The sequence below is a fragment of the Postia placenta genome (assembly GCF_002117355.1).
Source record: "Postia placenta MAD-698-R-SB12 unplaced genomic scaffold POSPLAscaffold_2, whole genome shotgun sequence".
In the NCBI taxonomy this organism is placed as follows: domain Eukaryota; kingdom Fungi; phylum Basidiomycota; class Agaricomycetes; order Polyporales; family Adustoporiaceae; genus Rhodonia; species Rhodonia placenta.
Window position 1 is genome coordinate 2,515,145 of NW_020169833.1, and position 24,315 is coordinate 2,539,459.

General features: G+C 52.8%; 7 protein-coding genes and 1 non-coding gene across 8 annotated transcripts; 4 read left to right on the plus strand and 4 right to left on the minus strand.

The window, feature by feature from the left end:
* Positions 1-1,765: 1,765 nt before the first annotated feature.
* Positions 1,766-3,352, minus strand: POSPLADRAFT_1043874 (hypothetical protein; the record flags this gene model as incomplete). The annotated part of the gene is made up of 9 exons (XM_024478402.1): positions 1,766-1,893; positions 1,968-1,969; positions 2,014-2,097; positions 2,146-2,261; positions 2,311-2,511; positions 2,562-2,649; positions 2,704-2,761; positions 2,814-2,991; positions 3,044-3,352. 9 exons carry the CDS (start codon positions 3,350-3,352, stop codon positions 1,766-1,768), a joined length of 1,164 nt encoding a protein of 387 aa, XP_024343234.1.
* A 5,498-nt stretch (positions 3,353-8,850) lies between these two features.
* On the minus strand, positions 8,851-10,594 carry POSPLADRAFT_1053085 (hypothetical protein; the record flags this gene model as incomplete). The annotated part of the gene is made up of 6 exons (XM_024480340.1): positions 8,851-8,932; positions 8,992-9,330; positions 9,384-9,628; positions 9,698-9,926; positions 9,984-10,311; positions 10,375-10,594. The coding sequence occupies 6 exons, from the start codon at positions 10,592-10,594 to the stop codon at positions 8,851-8,853; spliced, it is 1,443 nt and encodes a 480-aa protein (XP_024343235.1).
* A 1,298-nt stretch (positions 10,595-11,892) lies between these two features.
* POSPLADRAFT_1130970 (hypothetical protein) lies at positions 11,893-12,906 on the plus strand (the record flags this gene model as incomplete). The annotated part of the gene is made up of 5 exons (XM_024484012.1): positions 11,893-11,961; positions 12,027-12,243; positions 12,289-12,352; positions 12,407-12,580; positions 12,642-12,906. Coding segments are annotated over 5 exons (789 nt in total), but the record flags the coding sequence as incomplete, so codon positions are not given.
* Positions 12,907-13,179: 273 nt separating this feature from the next.
* POSPLADRAFT_1064760 (hypothetical protein) lies at positions 13,180-14,941 on the plus strand. The gene is made up of 8 exons (XM_024481845.1): positions 13,180-13,469; positions 13,539-13,690; positions 13,744-13,785; positions 13,837-13,985; positions 14,038-14,163; positions 14,217-14,352; positions 14,404-14,440; positions 14,582-14,941. The coding sequence occupies exons 1-8, from the start codon at positions 13,270-13,272 to the stop codon at positions 14,739-14,741; spliced, it is 1,002 nt and encodes a 333-aa protein (XP_024343237.1). The 5' UTR covers positions 13,180-13,269; the 3' UTR covers positions 14,742-14,941.
* A 747-nt stretch (positions 14,942-15,688) lies between these two features.
* POSPLADRAFT_1131671 (hypothetical protein) lies at positions 15,689-16,610 on the minus strand (the record flags this gene model as incomplete). The annotated part of the gene is made up of 6 exons (XM_024484117.1): positions 15,689-15,794; positions 15,860-15,957; positions 16,024-16,138; positions 16,207-16,288; positions 16,355-16,453; positions 16,508-16,610. Coding segments are annotated over 6 exons (603 nt in total), but the record flags the coding sequence as incomplete, so codon positions are not given.
* A 516-nt stretch (positions 16,611-17,126) lies between these two features.
* On the plus strand, positions 17,127-19,876 carry POSPLADRAFT_1043878 (hypothetical protein; the record flags this gene model as incomplete). Its single annotated transcript, XM_024478403.1, has 12 exons — positions 17,127-17,262; positions 17,327-17,452; positions 17,506-17,579; positions 17,631-17,820; positions 17,867-17,958; positions 18,132-18,175; positions 18,234-18,452; positions 18,582-18,654; positions 18,823-19,390; positions 19,447-19,531; positions 19,587-19,681; positions 19,809-19,876. 12 exons carry the CDS (start codon positions 17,127-17,129, stop codon positions 19,874-19,876), a joined length of 1,770 nt encoding a protein of 589 aa, XP_024343239.1.
* A 2,209-nt stretch (positions 19,877-22,085) lies between these two features.
* Positions 22,086-23,787, minus strand: POSPLADRAFT_1133299 (hypothetical protein; the record flags this gene model as incomplete). Its single annotated transcript, XM_024484319.1, has 6 exons — positions 22,086-22,191; positions 22,289-22,435; positions 22,496-22,563; positions 22,640-22,786; positions 22,865-23,038; positions 23,098-23,787. 6 exons carry the CDS (start codon positions 23,785-23,787, stop codon positions 22,086-22,088), a joined length of 1,332 nt encoding a protein of 443 aa, XP_024343240.1.
* Positions 23,788-24,063: 276 nt separating this feature from the next.
* POSPLADRAFT_t26 lies at positions 24,064-24,161 on the plus strand. Its single transcript has one exon. It is a non-coding gene; the product is annotated as a tRNA-Leu (tRNA).
* The last annotated feature ends 154 nt before the right edge of the window (positions 24,162-24,315 follow it).

A 24,315-nucleotide genomic window follows, 5' to 3' on the forward strand; every position in this document is an offset into this window, starting at 1 on the left:
AGTCACTGCTCGGCGTCCCTTCGGTCTCTCACAGTGCCGCAAGTCTGCACCGCAATCCTCGCCGCAAATATCATCCCTGCGCTCGCGAGGGTGTATGCGCTCCCGACGGCCTCACGACGTCTTACTCGTTTCGTCGGTCTTACTCATTGACTCCCCGAACTGCAAGGAGGAACCTACAAGGCGTGCTATGTCTCGTTTCCGTATCTCCGCACGTTTATCCGGCGTCAAGAGGATGGCTGTAGCCAGCCTGAGAGCGCTGATCCCACCTGGCTAAATGCGTCGGAAGTGAGTCATGTATGTGCGGGACCTTCAATCTGTGTCTTGTGATCTTATGATCTAACTATCATACTGTGCGGACCTGTGTTCAGTTCTACTATGTCGATTTGGCACCGATTTGAGGTGGTCCATATGAGGTTTCTTAGCCAAACCTGCGAGTGATATGCTCGCGATTGGAACAGCACAATATTGCTATCGCGCCTTGTGTGTCCGGTTTCTGTCCGCAAAGCAGATCGCATCTGTCAAGGCAATGACGCTGCAGAGCGACCATTACACCCGAGCCTGGAGTGCGACTATAATGCTGGTTCTATCTTATCATTGCAAGCGCAGACGTCCCATCTCTGTCGTTGTGTTGCAGCATGTAGCTGTACCTTCGAATTGGCAATGATAGCCACCATGTCGTCCTCCAGGCTGCTCGCGGTCAAAAATTTAATGATGTGACTCGTTTGTTCACCGTAGTATGGACCCACTGGCCTCGTCATGATAGATGGCGCACAACCACATCTATCTTCGTGGCCTTCAGACCCGCAAGCACGGGTTTCCATGTACCATACTGGCATCTTCGCTTCCATACTTATTACCATCTTCCACAGAATGGTCAGCGGCGTTCGTAAAGAGGACATTGTGGACGGTGAGTGGTCACGGACAATGATCATGACTCGCTCGAACTTTCCGGAAGCGCGCTCTAGTTCATCATGAGCGCTGCTGAAGAAAGCGCCTCGCGCACAATTCGCGTTAGACGTATGGCGGGATCACAGTCAGGTCCTCACTTTTTGTCTCTCACACCCCTGTGAAACCTCCGACATCAGGATGAACTGGCGTCGGAGCGGGTGTCGGGTTCTGATGTCCTCAGGCGCAGTGGTCTGATATGACATTGTCGTTTTCCTAAAATACAAAACATGGCGGTGCCGTGAGCATGACGTTCATACATGGTTACGCCCGAGGTGCCAGGTGCTCTGAGACTGCACTCGTCCGTGTGTTGTGGATATTCAGACCGCTCACATGTCACATGTGAAAACGCCTGGATGTATTCGTTGGCACTTCAACGTTGGGTTGACATTGTGTCTAGTTGATTCATCATGCCAATAACTCATGACTTCAATCTTCGGAGCTGCTCTCGGAAAGGTACCGTTGAGGTCGATGCATCATCTCCGCATCCCACTGTGATGGTGGTCAGGTGAGTCTGCATCTCAGCAGGTGTACCTCCGTAGCGCTCTTGACTGGCTCGACGCGCTCTTGACTGGCTCGACGCGCTCTTGACTGGCTCGACGCGCTCTTGACTGGCTCGACGTGCTCGCATGGGACGTTGGGCGACGCGCCGAGGTATCATGTTCCGAGTCTCCAACGGTGAGGGCATGTCATGTCATAATGTATTAGATTACTGCAATATCATAGCGCGTTAATATCTATACTACAAGCGTAGGTGGTATATCTTCGTTATGCATATCGAAAGCTGCTGCGTGGACATCGACGTATAAACAACATGAAATTAAAGAATGAGAACATCAAGTTTAAGGTCATGCATGACGGACCGCCAGTCGGCCCCTGGGAGCTCCTCATCTAGCCGCTTCCAGACTTGTAGGACAATGTGCTCGGACGTCTCGACCTCGTAACAGCCTGTATAAAGAAGTGAGCATATTATTGGGACCTGCAACGTGTTTTTCCACGTACACTGGAGCCTGTGAATATACATCTGGTCAGATGCATCCGTGTTCTGGGGTATCAGCAGGAACATACCTGAACTGATCGAAGATGTTCAAAACACGAGGGCGGTCAGCACCGAACATCTGACATCCAGCGATGATCAAGGGCCAGTTCAGGCTGCGAGAATTAGGTAACGAGTAGTGTGAGCGATGTAGTAAGACTCACTCGACGCCCATGGTGCTTTGCCCGCAGTCCGCACAGCCGTTCAAGATCGTGTTCGCGTGTTGCTGAACGAGCGGGTCGTCAGGAGCCAGGCCGAGCACATCGCGTAATAAGATGACCTTGAAAGGGATGAGTGACCGTTCTACAGGGAAGAAATGAACTTGATACCTGTGCGAGGTTGGTATAGATGTTGTCGCCCATTCTCACTCTTGACGGGACGACATCCGTTGGAGCACGCGTCCAGTTCTCGAGGAGACTGTACAACATCCGGGCACGCTCCACGTCCTCCGACTCGACGGCAGACTCGTCAGGAGAGTATTCACGAACTTTTGACCGGTTCCTCAACGCCTGAGAGACAAATGACGTGATCTTTGGCCTTGAGTTAGTAGGAGTATGGCACTACCAGAGAGTGCACCAACCCGTGCCAGGAGCGGAACAAGTTGACGCGACATTCCGAACACCTTTTCGACATGCGAGGTCACATCTTCAGCATTCGCGTGGTCTAGCCTGAAACCGACGTAATTAGAGCGCGAGGGGTTGCGGTGAGCATCATGAACCTACCACCAACTACTAGTATGAGGAGACAGAAGTGTTGGCTCTTGTCCCGTTGACAAGCATCCTACAATCAGTGTCAATCGGGTCTCACTGCGTGGTCGTCAATAAATATTTACCAAAAAGTTCATATACTGCCACAGTTTCCAGTAGTAGTCGCGCACGCGAGACTCCCGTCACAGTGTTGTGCTTAGACTGTAGACTGCGAGCTAGCAGGACCGCCGGGCCACCGCGCATGTTCACCAATGTTTTCGCTAGTGTCAATGTTTTGCCCCAACCCTGCCCACCAGAGAAGATCTGACAGCGGTTGAGCCAAGCACACGGTGACTCGCCGAAGCACGTCACTCACGTCAATGAGAATAATGCCAGTCGCAGCGGCAAGTGTGGCGTCGTCCCTTGCACCATCCACGGTGTTACAGGCCGCATAGAGCGAATGTTTGGCTTTTGTTCGGAAGCTGTAGGCCAGCTGCATGCAGTCGTCGGCACCGCCCTCCCCGTTACATACTCCCTGGCGCGACAAGAGGAAAGACTGGTGTACCGCAGCAATCCCCAACAATGCCATACGCAGGGATTCAACAGCCATTTCGGACCCGCGATTGCGATGGAGGATAAATTGAAGATTTGCCGCGAGGACCGGGTTCTCAGACGGGTAGGCCATTATAATGCTCAATGCGTTGTCGCAGTAATGACGGATCTTCAGAGAAAAAGAACAAATAGATTCATTGATATCTAATGTTGTGAACAGTAGGCGAAGAATGCCCCACCAGGTTTCTCTCCTGTACCGAAGGGAACTGAATTGCCACAATAAGATCTCTCATTAGCGAAAGAAAGAAATAGAATGAACGCTGTGACTTACGAAGGGCTCGAGAGGGTCCACAGGAGTCAGCAGCGATGGAGATGACCAGTGTCCAGACATGAGATGAGCATCAACAGAACGTAGATGATCATGCTGTGAAGTAATGCGAGGCAATGCGAGAGAGGCAGCCTGGGGGTATTGATGAGACGCAGAGGAGTACGATGAGTTGTGGTAATGCTGGTGTGCTGAGTACGGTGAAGACATCTCGGGTATTACAGGCAACATCTGGGTATGAGAGGCGTGAGAACTATGAGAATTGGGATGCATGGGGTATCCTTGGCCTGCGGCGGCCACGCTAATCAAGTTGTGAGTGGGCTATCAATCAAACGAAATGAAACAAGTCACCTCTGTCGCCGGACTGCGGCCAAGTCGCCTGCCATTGGTACTTGTATTACCGGCTCACTACAGAGGTTGGTCAACTGCAGGGTAGCTTGGCGGGCCGTACGTACCTATGACGACGAGAGACGAGTGGTGGCAACCCAGCATCAACTGGTTCACGTTTCGGAGGTGTTATGTCTCGAGTGGGCGGTGTGGATGCGTCCGAGACTCCCGATGAACCAGCCGTTGACGGGCGAGTGTCGTATCCTCCATCCACAGTATGCTCCTTCCTCGGTGTAGGCTTCTTACGAGCAGGAACACCCTCCGGCCATGTACACTTATGGCCACGTCTTAGGTACGATAGATAGCATGCGGGAGCATACTCACCTCTCGTTGCCCATGAGTGCAACGTAAGCAGTTTGGCTTCGACTCGTCGCACTGCGGAGGTTGTTTAGGGACTCGTCAACGTGTGGCGAGCAACATGATTACCTTGATCTTCTTGGCTCTGCAGGTAAGGCAACCGGTCTTGCTGCGGGTATACTTCGGACGCTTTCTCTGGGTTGTCGTATCCTGTCGCGGCGTCGGGACCGTGACTTGCAAATGACCCGAGGCGTGCGACTGGGAAAAGTATGACGGAGGGACATAATGAGTAGCGGGGGGGCTATAGCAACAGCACACCTATCAGAGCCCGGTCGAGTGAAAGGGGAAGAGAATAGAGACACGCACTAATGCAAACTGTCGGCCATGACACTGTAGGAGAGACTTTCGTATGGGAGGGGACTGGATGTGAGATCCATCCCTTAAAAGCGAGTGTAGACGAAGCAACAGGCAGGCGTGGACATGAGTGATTGTTGTTGCGGATCATAGCGAATCGGGAGAATCCTAGATCTGTGGATTGGGCCAAACACCAAATATCCAGGAATTTCTGGAACCTTACGATGAACAAAAGGGGAATTCTTTTCTTCTTTATTTTCCGGGAATTCCTGAAGCACGGGCACGCCGTTGTGACGGCATTAGCTTCCCTCCGCCTTGTCTCGGGACATCCACATCTGGCTACTTTATCTCCTGCACATCGCCCTGCTGACTGCTGGTGAGCTGAGACGTACTAGGGACGTAATCACAATGCTGAAAGTCTAACAGCAGCAAGAGCCACAGAGAAGATCAACAGGCAGCCATTAGCACAAATATGGCAGGCGTTCGCACACTAATGGTCAGGGCCGCCTCCTGATGGACACAATCACGCCGAAGTGGTCCGATGCCGCACAACGTGGATACCACAATCCCCCATGACGATGGCCGGAATGAAATAATGCACGGGAATTATATTGTCGCATATTCGTCCCGATAAACGGCTGTCCGCTGGACAACTGCGGTCGTAAAATGGCGTGTAGCTTGCATTCTTCGATCACAAAGTGCCATCCACCTGGAGCGCAATGATTTATCCCCCGGAAGGGATGGTCGAGGGAACCATGCATCAGACACGCGACATAGACGTGGGCCCGACCGTGTGTGTTCGCAATGTCTTTGCAGCGAGCGCCGTGCCTTTCTCGTAAACATTTTCGTATTCACCGAGATCTATGAACGTCATATCTACGCCCGCGGACATCACAATCACCGGTATCTTCCTCGGAAACTCCCAGGAATATGAGAAGGCGCAGATGATACAGGATTCAAGAGCGGTTCACGTATCTCCACCGCCCGCGATCTAATGGGAATATAAGCAGGCGCTATATCGTCGTGACGACATGGCAGGATCGTATGGAGAGCATATGAGAAATTTCAGCCATCCAGGACTCTGCGCTAGAGGCGATCTGGGGTGTGTGAGCCAACATAGCAGACAAAGTGCCGAAATATGAAAGAACGTGTGGGTCCCTGAGTGCCGGATACAGGACCCTGTGCGCTGATCGAATCCGAACCTCATGGATCACTGTTGCATGGCATATGACTGAGAATTCTCGGAATATAGCGAATGAAATTACGTGAACGGGCGGCACAAAAGCCTTGATCTGAACTTTGAAGACGTCTGAAAGGGTTGTAAATTTCCTATCAGAGCATTAGAGGGCTTGCCTTACCTCACTGGTGATAACTGACAACTGACGGACGGCAACAGCATAAGACAACTGGAGCGTCAAGCATTGCAACCTTGTTAGAGCTACTCTTAACTAAGTAAACTTACGTATGGGGCCCCAGGTCCCAGGGACTTGAAACCCATGGGTGCCACGACGATGCAGTATTACCCCATTCAGAATGGTATGGCTGCTGACGAAAAGAGCGATTATTTTAGATGTTACTTGTCTCTAACGCCGACCGTTTCGTAATGTGGCGGCAGCCCGTGAGAGGGTATCTGATATAGGTGTCGCGGGAATGATGCACGACGCAGTGGCCGCACAATACCGGGTGTATTCGATTGCATCGGGCAATAGGCAGGAGTGCCTGGATTGCTTCCGTGTTTATATCGATATCGAAGTCCACCATGCTTTACCAACTGGGCTATTTGCTAGCGATCGAGACTGCTTATTGAAGACCTCCGCAGCTCTGGACTGGAGCTTAAATTAGCATTGGAAAAAACGCGGCACCATACTGGCCAAACTTGATCCAACAGGGATTCTCTGTCAGAGCGCGGGAAAGCCCCTGGAATCCGTCAAATTTGTGGCAGCATATCAATCTGGGCGTTTATTCACCTTAACAGAATGAGATAGTCCGCCGGCGGCGAAGGAGGGCTGTCCAATTCGCGAAACAAATTGTCGCAAGGGTGCGAAGGACCTGCGCTGGCAGGCGTACAGCCAGATCTGCAGAGGGCTTCTGCGATGGATGTGTCTCGAAAGGCTGAGTACCATGCACGTGTTGACAGAAAAGACTTGAGGACTCGGGCAAGTTGCGAAATGAATTTTAGTAGTCGTTCGTGCAACCAGCTATCGCGAGAGTGAGGAATGAGCTTCGCGGGAGGCATTACTCACGGCCTATCATAATCATGCCAAGTGTTAGAGCGCATTCGCTGAGTGCCGACAGACAGTGCTAGAGGTAAGCGGCGGAAGCGAAGCACGAAGATCCCGGACTTCAACGCAGCTGCAAGCGCTCGTGTCGGTGATCCGCGCTCCATAAATGGCTATCACTGATTAGCTCATCGTCAAGAGCATCCTCGAGCAGCTCCTGGTCAATGGCGAGCGACGTAGCAAGATATTGCGTTCTTGATCATACAATCCTGCTCACCCATTGAGGTAGGTTTCGTGTCGCCGAAGTAAGCGTTGTATCGCCGGCTTCCAGGGTCTAGTCTTCATCAAGAAGGCTTGTTGGCCTTTGGTAACGAATGCTGTCCAGCATTTCGACACTGCCGAAGGCGACAGAGCCGGATGATTACTAACACGTCAACTGACACTGCGTTCTTGGAGTGATCCAACCCGTTGTCAACTGTGCAAACGCGGACGCGGCGGCGACGCGAGAAATTCTAGCCTCGTCACTCAATAAAGCGGGCGACAAGCCCGGTCACGAAATGCACGATTGACGCGGTGAGCATACTAAGGCTATCACCGGTGAATTGACCCATACCTTATATGCAAAAAAACGCTGAGAACGCCGGTTTGGCAGCGCGGATACTGCGTGGCCGATGTCTACGCGTTTATGTGCCGTACGAAGACCGTGACAATGCAGACTGCTTGGTCACCGGTGTGGCAATGTTGCAATGTCTTCGACGCCGATAGTGAGCGTACAACTGCACCCTGCGGGTACTCACGATTGTAGGTCCCACGCTGCAAGTTGCGGGAACGCAGAGCGTTGAGCTTCGAGTACGACAGAGAGGCCATTCTCGTAATGCCGCAACTGGACCCTAAGGGTCCCAATTTCTCTGAGAGCCATCACTGAAAAATTGCCAATGCCATTACCCCTTACCCCCGATGTTCTACATTCCGGCAGCACTCACGGATACAGTCCCCCAGAATCCCACTCACAATTCGATAGTACTTCACAAGATCTCGGTGCAGTGAAGCGAACCGCGACGGCCTGGCCGACGATAAGATTAATTACCGGAACGCAAATGAGGACACCTTGATGGTGGGTTTTGTGGCGTGCAGCCAACCTACACGACTTCCTATCAGTATGCCGAGGTAGCACCAGTTTTCGCATTCGAGCTTTTGCAACTTGAAACAATGTCCGCACACTGATAGTGCTCCACTGCCGTATACATGCCCATTAAACTCTCTTCCGCCAGACCTTGTATCCGAGCGCCCATTCCTTAACGCCCACTTCACGGTCTCCGACAAGCAGGGTGTAAGCCCCTGTAAACTCTCGGAGAATTCCATCGGAACTAGTCATTTGACGCAGGGAAGCCCGACGACCCCAGCGCGCGCTGTCGGTGGTTCATTCCTACTCGCTTCGCAGACCAAATTGCGCTTGATCCCGGACATGGCAAAACAATACCGCGGGCCGTTTCTCAGGACCACGAGGAGACACGGCGTTTCTTTGCTCTGGAATGTACACCACCAGGACAAGTGCGCCCACAATAGCTACCTACGCCGTCGGCATCGGGCTCCCGGCCCTTCTAGCACACCATCCTTGTTTGTTGTTCGTAGCCATATGATGGGAGATGTCTGGAACGGTTCGTTCGGCCCTCCACGCGCGCTCGTTGTTCCGTGATTCGGACACGAGGTCGTCCGTTGTGCGTTATTGCTCGCTGATGCGCCATCAGGTAGTCGCACAATGTCAATCAACGAATATTGGCCCTCGTTTTTGCGGCTTGCGATAGCAAATAGTAGACGCAGGTCACAAGATTGCTATTTTGACGATACCGGAATCAATTCTCTTCATGGCAGCACCAACGACATCCAGGAATCACGTAGCCAAGTAGGATGATTTGCAATCAAGTACAATACCAACTGCAAGGTATCTGATGTCTCTTGTCAACACAACACAGGTGTGACTACTGCGGTTGACGGATGATCAAGCAGGACACTGACATCGCCCTGTTTCATCTCGTAAGGCCGGAAAACTTATTGCTTGACGAAGAGATCAGTGAATTTATCGACTGGCACACTCATCAGGGTCGATGCATCGCTGACAGTCTCCAGGATTCTAAAGCAGACGATAGTGAGTACAGCTCAGCAAATATGGCATGGGCGAAGGCACCGCACTTCTTCTGATGAGCCTGATCATAGTGAGGCCCAATATGGTTCTTGAACTTCTGCATCAACAGGGGGGTTCCTTCCGCCCTCCGCCGCTTGTGACCCACGGGGTACTCCACCTCGACCTCGTCAAGCACGGTGCCGTCGTTGAGCTCGACGAGTAGGGCGTTCGAAATAGAACGCTTAGCCGGATCGTGATAGTCTACACTGTATCTCTTCTCTTCCACACAGGTGATCTTCGCACGGAGAGCGTCGATCCGGGTATCCGCGGCCGCGGTGTCGACGTAAGACTCAGAGGTGAGCTTACCGAAAATAAGCGGGAATGCGACCATGTAGTTGATGTCGTGGCTGGCGAACGGATCGTCAGTCTGCTGCGGCCAAGCATGTCGGTGACAGCTTACTCTCGATCAGCGAAGTTGTCCAACGGACCACGCTTGTTGATGATCCGCATCGCGGCTTCCTGAGTGCGGATTCGGATGCTCTTGATGTCGTCACTAGTCCTACCGATGGCCTTCAGCTTGTCGTGGAGAATGTGGGCAGCCTCAACTGCGGTCTGTGCGTGGAACTCAGCGGGGTATGAAATCTTGAACAGGACGTTTTCCATGATGTAAGACTGGTAAGACATCTGGAACTCGAATGGCTTCCCCTGGATCAGCAAAACGCTGTCAGCATGAAGATTGAGGATGAAAACACAGGGGCGATCAAGGGGACATACCTTAAACAAGACATCGTAGAAACCCCACGTCTTAGCAGTGAGAACCGAGGGCATGCCCTTCTCACCCTGCTTGACAAGGTACGCTATGTTGACAGCACGCGCGCAAGCATCACCAGCCGCCCAGGACTTGCGGGACTGCGTGTTTGGGGCATGCCTGTAGGTGCGCAATGACTGGCCGTCCGCCCAAGCCTGCGAGATCGCGTCGATAGTCTGTGCGCGGTCGAGGCCACTGTCTCAATATAGATCAGGCTAAAGTCACAACGTGGGATACTAGATAGCGGCTTACAGTAGCTTGGACACTACCGCGGTGCTAGCTACCTTTACCAGAACAACGTGGTCAAGGCCGACTCGGTTGAACGAATTCAAAAGGGCAAGTCCACCCTGGATTTCATGTGCCTTGATCATAGACTCGAGGATGTCCCTCACGACGAGGGGCTGCCCCTTGCGAGCCAAATGGTCCGCTACGGCGAGGATAGCGCCGAGGTTATCGGATGGATGACCCCATTCTGCAGCCAGGAAACAGTCATTGAAGTCAAGCCAGCGAATCTGGGTGCCGATATTGAAGGCACCGCGGATAGGGTCGAGTTGGTAATTTGTTCCCGGTACCCTCGTGCCTATGATATGATCGATGAGCGAATCTATTTACTCAGAGACTATTCAATACGGGCTTGACATACCATTCGGGACAACGGTACCCTCCACGACAGGGCCGAGCAGTCGAGCGCAGGCCTCAAATCTGAGGCCCTCCAGTCCACAACCAATTGTGTCAATTAGGCAGAGCCTAGCCGTCTCCCATGCAACTTCCGAGTCTATTTGATAATTGTGCACGTAATCTGCAATGTCCTGCAGAACCTGGTCGGGTTCAGGACGCACGGCGGATTCCGCGTGGCTCGACATGCTGCGAGATATGACTTGGTTCGAGCCGATAACGACCGCTGGACGACGTAGATGTGGAGGTGATGGCGGTGATCGGGATCCGGCGAGTCGAGAGAACGAAGAGGCGTAGACACGAGGCGTGCTATTACGAGCGGTGCCAGGGATTAAGACGCGAATCCGAGTGGACAACATCAGGTCGATTGCAGCTCACGGTCGATAATTTACTTGCTCTCAGCCAGATTTAGCTTAAATAGACCTATGGATCGGTTATCGGTAAAGGTAGATACCGATGTGTCGTCTGAGCAAGGTCTGCGCTAGCAAATTGCTGAATAGTACTGTACTATGCCAGGGAGCAGGAGTAGCTGCGACCGTGCAACGGTGCAAGTGCCTGGGGCCCCAGGCGCACGTGATGCGGGGATAGCGGTCTCGTGGGCGTTCGCGGTCCGAAGCAGCCATCGGTGCTTTCCAGCCACTGCCGCTTTCCGACCCGGATAATGGTCTGAAGAGCTAGCTACGTCGACACGGCCAGTCCCCTGAGACATATTGCCAGTCCTGCTGGTCCTATTCGCACCGCATCAAACACGTCGTAGCATCTGCGCCCTGTTTCACAGCAAAATGAGTCTCGGTCAAGGTCAAGCTCACGAGTCTCACCTTGGACCTACGTCGGAGGCTATTAGTATAGCCGCGTTTCTTGCTGCTGCCGCTGAGCTTCCTGCGGATGTATCCACAACACGGGCTCAACAATTCAGCGCAGGGCTCGACACGACCTCACCGCCTGATGTTCCTCATGCAAGTACGTCAACAAACGTACATGCGGCAATTAGTACCGAATGTTGGTGCGTTACAGTCTCCCCTTATCCAAACGCTTGCTTCTCCTTCTCGTGCTTCGGGTACTCTTGTTGACGTTTGCGGCCTGATCAGTAACGTCTCATGTAGTCCTTGGACGGCTGTTAATTTATCGTGGATATTCAACGGGGACTGTCATTTGTGGCTCGGCCTTTCGAACCTGTCATGCTAAAGAGCCATTGTTAGTGCAGTGTGAACGATCTCAAAAGTTCACTACATCAAGTCCTTGCTGATCCCAGACTGATCACTCATGTTACAAAAAGTCATGAAGCGGTGGTCCATTCCATATATGAAACCGCGGATCCATCTATCCGGAGAAAAAGACGCAGGACCACTCTTCCTGAACCTGCTCAGGAGCACGCTGATGTCTCAGCCCTGAGGCAGGAGCTAGACGCAGTCAAGCTCAATAGTTGGCTGTGAGTGTGAGATCGATATGTCATATACTTCCACTAAAGTCAAGTTGCGACCACAGTTTGACCATGCACTCCGCATCGTTCATCCGACCTCCGAAACATTCTGATCGCAATACATTGACACACGCTGTTAGTTGGTTATCTGTATGTAATACGGCGTGCTACATCACTAATAACATGCTCTTCCCTTGCAGAAAAGATTTAAGACGTCTTCTTGGACACAGAACACCCACGAGGTCCTGCTTTTTGTTTCAATTTACAATCATCTCTCATGGGGCCATCGCCAGCTCTTCCGCTCGTCACAACACGTTCTGTCGTCTTCTCAAACTCTCGGAGATCTCTTTGAGGTGATCCCTTGCCATTCGAACGAAATTCCCAAAGAGATCCAAAATGACTCGGGCGAGCGGATTGGTTATGAGATGCCAACTGCCCGCACCGTGCGAGAAGCATGCTCAGGCTGTGTCATCTGTATCGAGGGGGTAGCTTACGGTGATGGGCAAAATATGGTCGACTATGCCGAGTTTGTTCCGCTTTATGTCTTATGTCGGCGCATGCTGATCGACATCTTCCGTAGAAAACTCCTTGAACTGCGCAACACCCCGAACGACAAAGCCGGACAGCTCGGTCTTGAAAAAGGCGTATCTATGCATGATACAACACTGGCCTCGCTCACCGTTCATCTGCACAAGCCGTACTGGCTGCTCCATGCCGGGAGCTGCGAGCATTTTATCGTCATCGATCAAATCCGGTAAATTCTGATTATCCACCGTCGCCTTCCCACTCGTGTTGACGCCGTGTCCTGTCCGCAGCCTATGGCATCCAACGGACCCTCCTCTGATTGATTACCCGCTCACCACACACATCACGCCACCGCTGCTAGACTTGTGCCGTGCATGCAACAAAGTGCCTGCTGTCTATGCTGTCCTCGGCGATATGAGGCTCGGGGAGAGCCCATTTGTCATATGTGGCCCATGCTGGCGGTGGATGGGTATGCCGGACGATTCCAGTGCGGACGAAGTAATGATCGTACCTCTGCTCAAGCATGAGCATGGTTGGGGAGGGACTGGCGGGTGACAGTATCGGAATCACACACCAACCTGTCCGTCATGGCGTGCTTCTGCAATTTTAATACCCGTATATGAATACGGATGCATGTTCAGTTTACAAATTCCATCCGTGAATGTGCGCAAGAAGTATCCGTGCTCGTAGGTTGGCCGTGAATATGCAGAACTTGCGTTGAAAGTACTGAGCTTGATGTATTAGCGCCCGTGACACGTGTTCCTGTCATCATTTGTCCGAGCCACAGCGTGGTAGCCAAGACGCGAACTTGACTTTTGCGCCGTTATGGTCGCAGCGGCATAGAGCCTCCTATCCAACGTTGGTTTATGAGTGGAGGCGTCGCATGGTACAAATCATCCAAGGTTCAACACTTTGCTAATGGACACAGCTTCACACCTGAGTGTGGTCATAGATCTGTCTCCGACGCAATGGCATCTCTCCTCGGAGGCCGCGAAAGGAGATTCTCGGCCACTGTCGCTGGAATTCTTCTTCTCACAGTTGCTGGTGTTCTTGAATTCCCACATTGCGTGCAAAGATGAAAACACCCTTGCAGTATTCGGTGCTTTACCCGGGCGCAGGTGAGTGTTACTCTGGGCAGGCAGTAATGCAACTATTCGCCTCAAAGCATGCTCAACGTCGACTTGCAGCGTGCTCCTGTTCTCATCTGCCAACGAGGCGAAAGAACACCGCGAGGACCTTGCAGATGCGAACGCGTATCTTCCCTTCAAGACTCTCGACTCTACCGTCATGAAATCCATCTCGGACCATATCGACAGCTTAGGTGTTTCAGACGTGGAAGGTTGCTTCTATTCGTTCAACGCTCCTGGAGACGCCTCATGTTTTGCCCCTTAGCACCGACCGGCCTCGTGGGTGCCCTAACGAAGGCACTGTGTCGTAAGTAATAGAAGTGGTGCCAATCGCTTGGTTTGTTAATACCGGGTTCAGATATCAACTGTTCAACCGCGACGGCATCCACACAGCCTAACGCGCAAGCAACATCACTGGACCCACGGATATTGATTCTGTCGGTGTCCCCGGACCAATCCTCCTCGTATATACCGGTCATGAACTCCATTTTCTCCGCACAGAAGCTGGTAAACCGGTTTTCTCCTGTTGCCTCGCTTTCTATCTCACCTGTGATGACAGAAAGTGACCATAGATGTTTGCAAATTGTTTGGTTCCGAAAGCGTGTTCTTACAGCAGGCGGCACATTTGACCGGCGGATCCTATATTTACCTTGATCGGCCGGATGCTTTACTTCAGTATCTGACAGTAAGTCCAATTGGTCACTGCGGAGATTTTCATCCCAATTTGATCGCCTATAGATGTCATTCCTACCCCCACCGGCCATCCGCCAGCTGCTCTCCGTACCCACTCAAGACAAAATCGATTTCAGGGCAGCCTGTTTTTGCCACAAGAGAATCATCGACATTGGCTTTGTCTGCTCCGTCTGCCTATCAAGTTAGTTCTGATTAACTTCAAACTTTGTATCGTTTTATAGAACTTCCGCAGTATTTTGTCAGCCCGTCCCCGTTTGCTCCACATGCCGGTAAGTCATCTCTTTCGTGTTTGGCTTCGAATTCCGACCCTGTATTCTCACCTTATCGTCCCTCGTTCCCCGGCCATGCCTTCACCACGCGGGCCGTCGAAGTTCACTCGCGACATGATGCTCATTTTTATTATTATCTAGCACAAAATTCCCCATAAAGACCCTCCAGCGCCTGAACGCCGCCCGTCCCCCGGCGAACGTCCCAAAGTCTGCCGCTCCAACCCGGACACTTCCTTCGACGAATAACATCAGGGCACCTGCCACCAACGGAAGCGGGACGGTACCAGTGCCACCACGATGACGGATGTCTATCGTCCTGATACGTGTAGTCAGCGCTCCTTCACCTAACTCACAAGACATTGCATTACGAACTGGACGGTGAGGACTTTTTCACTTTTCTTCAACGCAGAGTTGGTGCGGTCGCATGTACGATCAGATGTTAGCTGTCCCATCAAGAAGCATGTAATATATGATCAGGCGCGAAGCCCTCTGGGGAGACGTAGCATATCATCACATTCCGATCGGAAGCTTCTCAACTTCTCAATCTGATGATCAAAATGCACGGTGTATCCTCGCGTTGTGACTTTTAGTCTACAGGGAGTACTACTATGCATACTTGTGCATGCCCGTCCCGTAGTTGCGAAGTCCTGCGGACGATATGTGCCTTCAGCGTGATGGTTAGCGGCCACATGTTGAGGAGGAAACGTCATGATACACCTTGGGCTCCGGATGTAGTGACGATGCATATGCGACAGCCATGCTATTTGTGGTAAATGCGCACCAGAGACGACCTGATTTATGTTCGAGCGGGAGACGACTCGATTTTCGCGTCAAATGGGAAACGATCAATTAATCACTCACACTTGAAAGAATCTTGTTCAAGTTTTTCTCTGACTAGTAACAATACACCTGCATGTAATGCACCCGTATCACCCTGTCTGATGACTGTCGGCGAGTTGACCTTCAGTGACGCGGACGCTTTACGGATAAGAGTAGAATGTACCGTCCAATGCTTTTGTCAACGAATTCTGGAGGATCTCGTGGATATCAGGGTCGTCTGACCGGTCCATGGCATCTCCAATGCTTCTCGCCAACATACCACGTATGATATCCTCTCCTGCACCTGTTCATAGTCAAGACACGGTCGCGCATGACGTGTGAATACTGACCGGACACACTACAAGCCATACTGTCTACGGATCCAGCCGACAGTGTCTTTGCCCAACAGCCTGCACCATATACTGCCGCCTATTTCGTAATATACGGCGTTCGGTCCGCTTTTATACAGCAAGTCAGTGGAGAAGTAGCACCTACCTCGCCAATGCGGCCTGGAGGCTTGAGCAACAATCCACCACTAAAACGAAGGCGGAATCAATCACATACACGTTGTGAGCCACGGATGTTTGTCCTGTACGTCACCTAGAGACACCGGCAGAGAGCCTTCCAGATATATCCCACGCAACCGCGCCTACAGTGTCCTGCATAGCGTGCAGATCAGCTGGCTCACTAATGAAGCGCTCGGGTACAGGGCTGCTTGAAGAAGTCTGGCCGCTACTGGAGCCATTGGTCGCAGATTCAAGCACAGACCGCCAGTAATCCCACTCTGCACTCGCGCGAGGAGTAATAAGGGCCTTGGGGTGAACTAGCTCCAAGCCATGTGCCTTAGCAAAATTGACTGCACCGCTCGACACTAGCAGGCTATAAGCAGAGTGTAGACAGCCTCTGAGTCAGGTTTGCGGCGCTCGAGACGACGATAAAAATCGCACATAGGAGGTATCCGGCCAAGAGAATCCGGCTTGCTCGAGTGCTCAAGAACAGCCCGTGCGGCTTTAATTGGATTCCGGATCCCTTGACATATGAATAAGGTTCACTGCTGGAATATGGCCTCTGGAAGGCCACGAAATAGTAACAAACCTGATGCGGCACCAATAGCCCCGAAGGCTGATGTGCTGCCGTCCATTATTGAGGCGTCACATTCCACCGCGCCATCCAATGTCAGGTTAGATCCGTAGCCTGGGGCAGCCATGTTCCTGAGTTGGACTGAAAGTCAATGACAGCAGTCCTGACCTGCATTTAGACACTCGTCATGTTCCAAGAATACAATAGCTTGTTCAACGGCATCGACGGAAGAACGCTCTGTTTCGAGAATTCTCAGAGACTGTCGACATGCTCTGTTTTGTGTGTAACCTCAAGGCGAAGTAGGTTAGAAAGAAATGCATACAGTTTCAAGGCGGCCTTGACTGCGCCGTCCCCACTCTTGTGATGATTCCCAGCGCCACCATGTACGGCGACGAAGTAGAATGGCTGAGCCATATCGTTCACCGCCCGGATGGATCGAGAATCAACTTGGCTTGCGGGCTCGTTCACCTTTGCGCTGCGGTTCAATACAAGCAGGCCATGTTCTTGTAAACAAAGAGATAGAGACGGCTGTGAATTGTTCAAATGCAGCAAGTTTTCAGTATTTTACAAAAAGGCACTGCGGTCAAGTTCAAGCTTGAGAGACAAGGGAAGATGTTGAGCTGCTCTACATACTGGGTACACTTAGCGCCCTGTGCCACACAAAGCAAACATATCCAAAGAACGCGATCGCCACAAGCGCGTCGGGCCTTCATTCCATTCTCCGAGCACTGCAACATAGCGCGATGGCGCCACACGTCGTAATTCTTCCTGATGGCGAGTAACAACAATGATATGGCTTATACTGAATATTGAATCCCATATAGGTGTTCTTCATGCGGTGCAAGCCAAGTTGGATGAAGACTGTGATGCCTCCCTACACGGTGACAGTCTCCGATTCCTGAGGCTGCCCCACCCACGCTCAGGTTTGTACCATTGTCGTGAGATATAGAAGGGAACTCTGAGTTTCCGACACCGCGTTCTATGTAGGTATTCCTGCCCTATTTCTGCCAAGTCGCGACCCCACCTATGGAACGACATCTATACTCGAAGTACAAGCAATTGCTCCCCCAAATCGTCGATCATGGCTCTTGCCTGCAGGGGAGGTGCTTAGCGGTGCGTTAATGACGATGATTGCATGGATTAGGAGGCATGAACTCTGAATGCAGACGGCCAACTACTCCTTATGACACCAGTCGATCCGGCCTTCTTGCTCATTCCACTGCTCAGGCATATTGTTGCAGTACGTATAAATTCGTGTATAAAACGCTTGAAGCTCATGGTCTACGCTCAGGTAGACGGGTCCTCTGGGTCCTTCAGACCAATGGATGATCTGTTTGAAGAAGCTATTGCTAAGTTGGCTCAAGCAAGCAACTCGAGTGACGTATTAGAAGGTGTCGGGATACCACGCCTGGAAGATGTCAACTACCTCGCTTCGTTCGATTGTGTTCAGAACTCTATGAAACGAATTTGCGAAGTGAAAGGTATGTCTTATGCTATTAATCATGACATTCGTCTCATTTGGCATAGAAATTGGCTCCGACATGACAGTGTATCGTTACGCCCCCGATAAAGTTCTACGATATCTCAGGGCGAAGGCCACGCGCCTTTCAACTCAGCAGGTGTGCGATATTTCGCAGACTTTGACTCGAAAGATGGCCAGAGATGGCTTGATGGAAGATGGCAAGGAAAACTTACTCAAACGTAAGCTTTCTCGAAGGCCATCAAGTGTACTTCAAAAACTGAGTCTTGTGTAGTCGCACGCATGCGAGCAGCTTGCGACATAGTTTCTCAGTACGCTTCGCAAGAACTGTATAACAAATTGCTTGCTACATACGAGTAAGTTCTCTATGGGAATATGTGGTGTACCGCTCTGATACTTTCTGCCCATGCCCAGTTTCACACCACTTGACGTGTATCTAAAGGCCTTCGAAAAAGAGAATGCACCATCCGTGCCTGAAATCGTCAAAGAAACTAGAGCGAAGGCAAAAAGCAAGATATCTGAGACGTCTGGTACAAAGCGTAAAGCTTCTGCCAACGCTGGCGTCGAGAAACTCAAAAAGGCAAACGTCAAGGGCATGGCCAACATTTCAAGCTTCTTTCAGAAGCCGACCAAGTGATGAGATCGGGACACCCAGAAGTTGGGACCGGCTTGAGCACGCTGCATGCTTTCTTTGTTGTCGAGGGATACTCCGAATAGACCAGGTTATCCACGCATAGGCTGCCACGTGATCGTGAAGTGTAGTGCGCGTGACGTCACGCAACATGTCAAGGGATTGAAACTCCGTCTCCTCGCTCTCGTTCTGTCGCAAACCTTCGTAAGTTGAACTTCGCTTCCTTCTCCTCCTTGCATCTCGCGAACGACACTCTGCGCAGGCCGAGTGTAAGCCATGGCGTCCGAAAAACGTTATGTTGAGTGCGGCATTCAGACTGACTCTGACCTGCTTGCCTCGGCGATGCAACTCTCGCTTTCAATATCGGGTCAGTCGCACAATGGCGATGCATCCGTTTCTCTGGAAACCGCGCGGTCGTCTCTGCGTGATCACTCTAGGTCCTCCACTCAGTTTGACAGCGCATATAGCCACTCGACGGATCAGTCAGACATCTCGCATTCCTCGAGCTCTGCACCATCCCTCTCTGGCCCTGTACGTGCATACAGTGACCAACTCTCACTAGGAAGACCCTCTGGGTCAAATTCGAAGAAGTTTCCTAGCTCTAGGGTGATATCTCTTCCAGAGACGGTCTCCGCCTACTCTGCCAAAGCGGTCTTAGAAAGGGCGAGTATTCGCGTTGTATCTATGCCATTAATCGGCGTTACAGACTCAGAGAACATTACGCTGGACGACGCGGACGTAGAGAAGGGGACCACTACTGCAGAAGAAGGCTACTTGCGAACTCGCTCCCAATCACACGTGTCAGATATGCCGTACACGCCTTCGCCCCCTTCGTCCCCCGAGTCGGTTCTCATAATCGCGAATAAAAATCAGCTGGCGGAAGGTTTCTTACGCGGCTCTTACAATGGGGCTCGCACTCCAGCTCCTATTGAAGACGAAGGTCAGACCTGCGTCAACTCTACTCACCAGCAATTGATCTAGACGATATAACGACAGGGTGGATCACTTGGGCTAAATCGCCTCCGCGGCCAATCCCAGCCCTCCACGGTCCCTTGTCCTTGCCGTATGCTCGTTGTCCTTCGTACGTGAGCGAATGTTGATTTCATGCGTGCATGCTGATTTGTCCTATTGTCAAGGGGAGCTGAAGGCACCATTATCGAGGAGCAAGACAATTTACCTCGCATGATATGGGGCCTCGAAGGAGAAGATCTCTCGTCTGCCCGTCCTCGCGGTAATTCCACCTCCCATGCTGTGCAGCCAGAGATGGCGCAACGCGTAACGCCTACCACGAATCACACGAATGTTCCTCCAAGAATGCAAAAAACTAAATCGGACGTTCTACAACATGCGTCATTCAGGACTGGGAAGCTCAACCCGTCTTCGCAACACGCCATCCCTTTGGAGCGCAAAGTTCCCGTACCGATAATACAGTCCCAGCAAGAGGTATCACGGTACCCTATTACTGGTCTGGAGCCTATAGATCTGAGCGACATTGTGCGCAAACATATGAGCGACTCTGGTGGGAGGAACCAAGAATATCGTGTGTATAATAACTCAGCTTCTAAGTCGTTTAACGACTTGCGGACTCATGGGCCAAGGGACGAGCTCGGCTTTGACTGGCAAACGACGCTTTCCACGGAGGGGCTGAGAGCGTCTAGTATGTTGTCTCCTTCAGTGGCTGGGGCTGGTCTTGGCGTCCCAGTTTCTTTCTCTAGCCAGCCTTTGCACTCTCTGGGCTACTCTGGGTCGTCTCAGTCACCTATCACCCTGGAACCTCATAGGCAAACCAGTCAGACTGCTCGGCCCCGTCGCATGTCTGCTCTGGAGATCGCTCAGCAGTATCGGCAGCAACAGTTACTCCAACAACAGCAACAGAACTTTCTGCCTACACCTCCGAACTCCTCGTCACCTATTTGGACATCTGCCTTCTCTCCGCATCAAGCTCCCGCGCTTTCTCCTGAGTTGCTTTCTGCATTTGGATTGTCTAAGCTCTCGCCCAGTCTCTTACAGGCCTCATCTGCTCTTGTTCATTCAGATAGTATTCAGCGTACACAAACTCTACCGCTTCGTCGACTAGATCTAGACGCCCTCGGTGGCATTGTCGATGTCTCTTCACTATCGCCTTCTGCGCAGATCCACACCAATTCGGCTAGTCATGATATCGCTCTTCTGTCGCAATACTTACAAGCTCAGACCCGCCAAGGCCATAACCCTGTCTCTCACACGCAGAAGAACAGAGCAGAACATTCTCCACTCCAGCCCAGGCCTCCTCCAAACACGCCGCTGTCCTCTCTGGCCGCTCGCGAAAATGTACACCATGGCGCTCGTCAACCTCAAAGTCTGGTTGGACCTCCTTCCCCGACGTCTCCTCAAACGCGTTCGCGTAGTATCTCTCACCAACAGGCTCGTTCGATCCCTCTTGCACGTCTCATACAGCGAAGATTGTCTTCTGTTCCTGAAGAAGACTTTAGCTCCTGTCAAAGCCAGGCACAATCTCCCGGGTCCTCTGAACGGCCTCGCACGAGGAGTTACACTCCGGGAGTGACATCTGGTACTACTGTAACTTCGCCTCATCTTCAGTTCCTTCTCTCACCTCCAAGCCCCCTCCCCCGTAACCCGCGGACTCCCAGCCCACTGCACGGCTCAGTTCAGTCTCGGCCCACGACGATCGACGAGGAGCCGGACGCACAACATGAAGTCACCGTGAGACTCCCTGGTTCCAGGCCCAAGGATCCAGTTGGAAGCGGTGGGGATATAGAACCGAAGAAGGGTGGGCCGAGTCGCGGACAGCAGGGCGTCAAGGAAAAATCTACGAGAAGCCACGATAGCACGCGAGGCAGGGGCCAGAAACGAGGCGCTAGAGGTCGCAGAGGCAGGGGTATGGATACACCTTTCCGTGCTACCAACGGTCCAGAACGCATCGACGGTGGATTGGTGGTCAAATCTTGAGATGGACCCATGATACGTGGGTGAGTCGCGCTAGAACCTCCCCTGTGTGCCTTGTATATGTATGTCGTTAGCCTGTGTGTTTTTGTTGTCCGATCGCTGTCTCCGAAGAAGTCTTGTATGATATAGGTTCCGCGTCCGGATGTAATTGTACTATTCTAGTCAGGTCGCAATTGAAGCAAGGTCATGCAGATCCGGACCACTTGTGTCCAGGCAGTAGTAATTCCATCCTGAATAATCCAGATATATCCCCTACACGAGTGATTACAAGCACATGGTACACGTAGATACTGAGGAAACAGCGTCCGCCATCCCGAACCGCCTATGACCCAGCATCCGGTCGTGGTAAAAGCAAGCGGTGTCCAGCCCGTCCAATGCTCCCGCATACTGGCGCTCAAATCTATCTACAGTACAGAAGGCGAAACAAGAGATGCTGACATGAGTAAACTTGCGTGTGTTGCATGTGTGATTAGGTTTTGGGCGAGCGTGCGTGCGGAAACGAGAGGAATAGATTAGAGACAAGACAAGACAGGTGAGCAGCGAGGAGACGGGATGACCGATGGCGCCGAGCGGCGGACGAGACTTGTCAGGGAGATCAGGATGCGTGATGAGTCGTGCGGCGGGCGGGAGAGCGATGCGCGGAGGTGGTACAGGCGGCCTGCGAGGTATCGGAGCCTGCGTGTTCACGCTTACGCCGCGGACGCGGAGTCCAGGTCCCCACCGAGGGAGAGGTGGGCCATGGTGGCGTCGAGCGACGACGCCGCGTCGCTGCGGCTGGAGCCTGGCCGCGAGGATCTGCGGAAAGGGCACATCGATAAGGTCAGCCATGGAGTCGCGAAGCACGATAACGACGGCGGCACGGCGCAGGGAAGTCGAGAAGACCCGTGCTTACGTCTCGCCTGCCTTTCTGCTTTTGCGCCAGCCCCAGACCTGGCGCATCCAGGACGCCATGTTGACCTCGTGCAGCATGATGTTGACTATCCATGGGTGCGCCAGCATGTCCTTTGGCGTCGGACGTACCAGGGGGTCCCGCGTGAGCCTATGATTGCCAAGGATGTGAGCGAGCCATACGGGCGGATATGCGCGGCCCAGAACGTACGCCTTCTTAATGAAATCCTTCATTTCGGGGCTCCAGGTTATGTCCTCCTCGTCTTCGAGTTCTGGCGGCTGGATCGTGGGAAGCCAGAGCGTCAGAAGACGGAGAAGGCGGAGCAGGCGCGAGCTCTGGGAGAGACAGACGCACCTCATTTTGCGTAATGTGGAACATCAGCTCGATCGCGGCCAGATCGCTGGGGAATGGGAAACGGTTTTGGACCAGCTCGAGTAGGGAGATGCCCGTGGACCAGACGTCCGATCTGATAGTGTACTCCAGACCGGACAGACGCTCCGGCTGGGCAGGGGATCAGCAAAATGCACCGCGCACCGCATCGCATCTGGCAGCTGCGTCGCGGGAAAGGCTGGCACTCACCGCCATGTAGAGGCTGGTGCCTGTGAAGGTGCCAGCCAAGGAGTTGACAAGCTCGCCCGAGACGCCAAAGTCGCAGAGCTTGACGACACCCTCGCGCGTGAGGAGGATGTTCGGGGGCTTTATATCGCGGTGGATCGTCTTCAGTTTGTGGAGGTATGCGAGACCCTGCAGGATCTGCGGCGCGGGATCAGTATCAGCGTGTGTTGCCATGCGATGAGAGAGGCCGCGCTCACGCCCTCTGCGAGCCGCCCGGCGACCTTCTCGCCAACGCGCCCGCCGATCTCCTTCATACGCTTCCCGACCGATTCGAGACTGCCGCCCTCGCAGAACTCCATGAGGACCTTGACCTCGCTGGAGGACGGCGAGATGTACGCGCCGAAGAAGTGGATGATGTTGCCGTGCGACGTCGAGGATGTAATCTTGATCTCGCGCATGAGCTGCTTCATGGGAGCCTCGAGGGTCGTGATCGTCTTGCGTGCCATGACCCTGCCCGTGCGCCTGTCCCTGACCCTGTCGACCGCGCCGCCGGCACCCTCGCCGAGGCGATTGATGACGTCGAGGTAGTCATCGGACCACTCGTCGAACTCTTCCACCGTCTGGCGGATGTTCTCCATGGAGACTACTGCGGCGGACAGGCGTGGGTGAGGCGAGACTGTCTGGTCAGGGCGGACGGTGAGGTCGCCCGGGCTGTCGCTGTGAGAGTGCGAGGTGTACGAGGGGGGCGCGCCGTCGGCATGGGCTCCCGCGAAGGCGCCGCCGTCGACTTTGTCGAAGTCGATCTGGGGCAGCTTGAGGGCGGGCTTGCGGGGCGCCGTGCCACTGACTTTGCGGATGTTGAGGGGAGCGACTTCGGGGAGGCCGTAGGGGGACGGTGAGGACGCCCTGAGACCCCTGGGGCCGAGAGGGCGGGGGATGGAGTGCATGGTGGGGATGAGGAAGTGCAGACAGGGCGCAGAGCGCACAATCCTCCGCACACGCGTAAATTTGGCCACTGCATTATGGGCGCTCCTCTCATCCCACGTGGCCATCCCGTCTCACATCACCGCCCAGCCCGCACATCATTCCCTCGACTCGGTCTTTGACACGGCCTTACCACCACCGTGCCCGTAGCAACGACAAACGCGCATACTCACACACGCCCTATTACTTTCTATCCACAATGTATTGTATATATTCTTTTGCTCTAAATGATTCATGTCGGCAGTGTAGCCAAGTGGTTACGGCGTCACGTTTAGGTACCTTTGCGTTTCCGATCCGTGATGGGTTTCCCGCGCGAGTTCGAATCTCGTCACTGTCAAGACCGCATCGCTGAAGGAGCGTTTTTTGTTTTGTCGAATGAAGTACACCATCGCCGTTAATGGTGCTCATATATATTGTTTTGTCGTATAGCTTATGCAGGACGTTACTGCCAGCGCTTACTAAGGAGCGGAGGGAGTGGCGCCAATGATCGA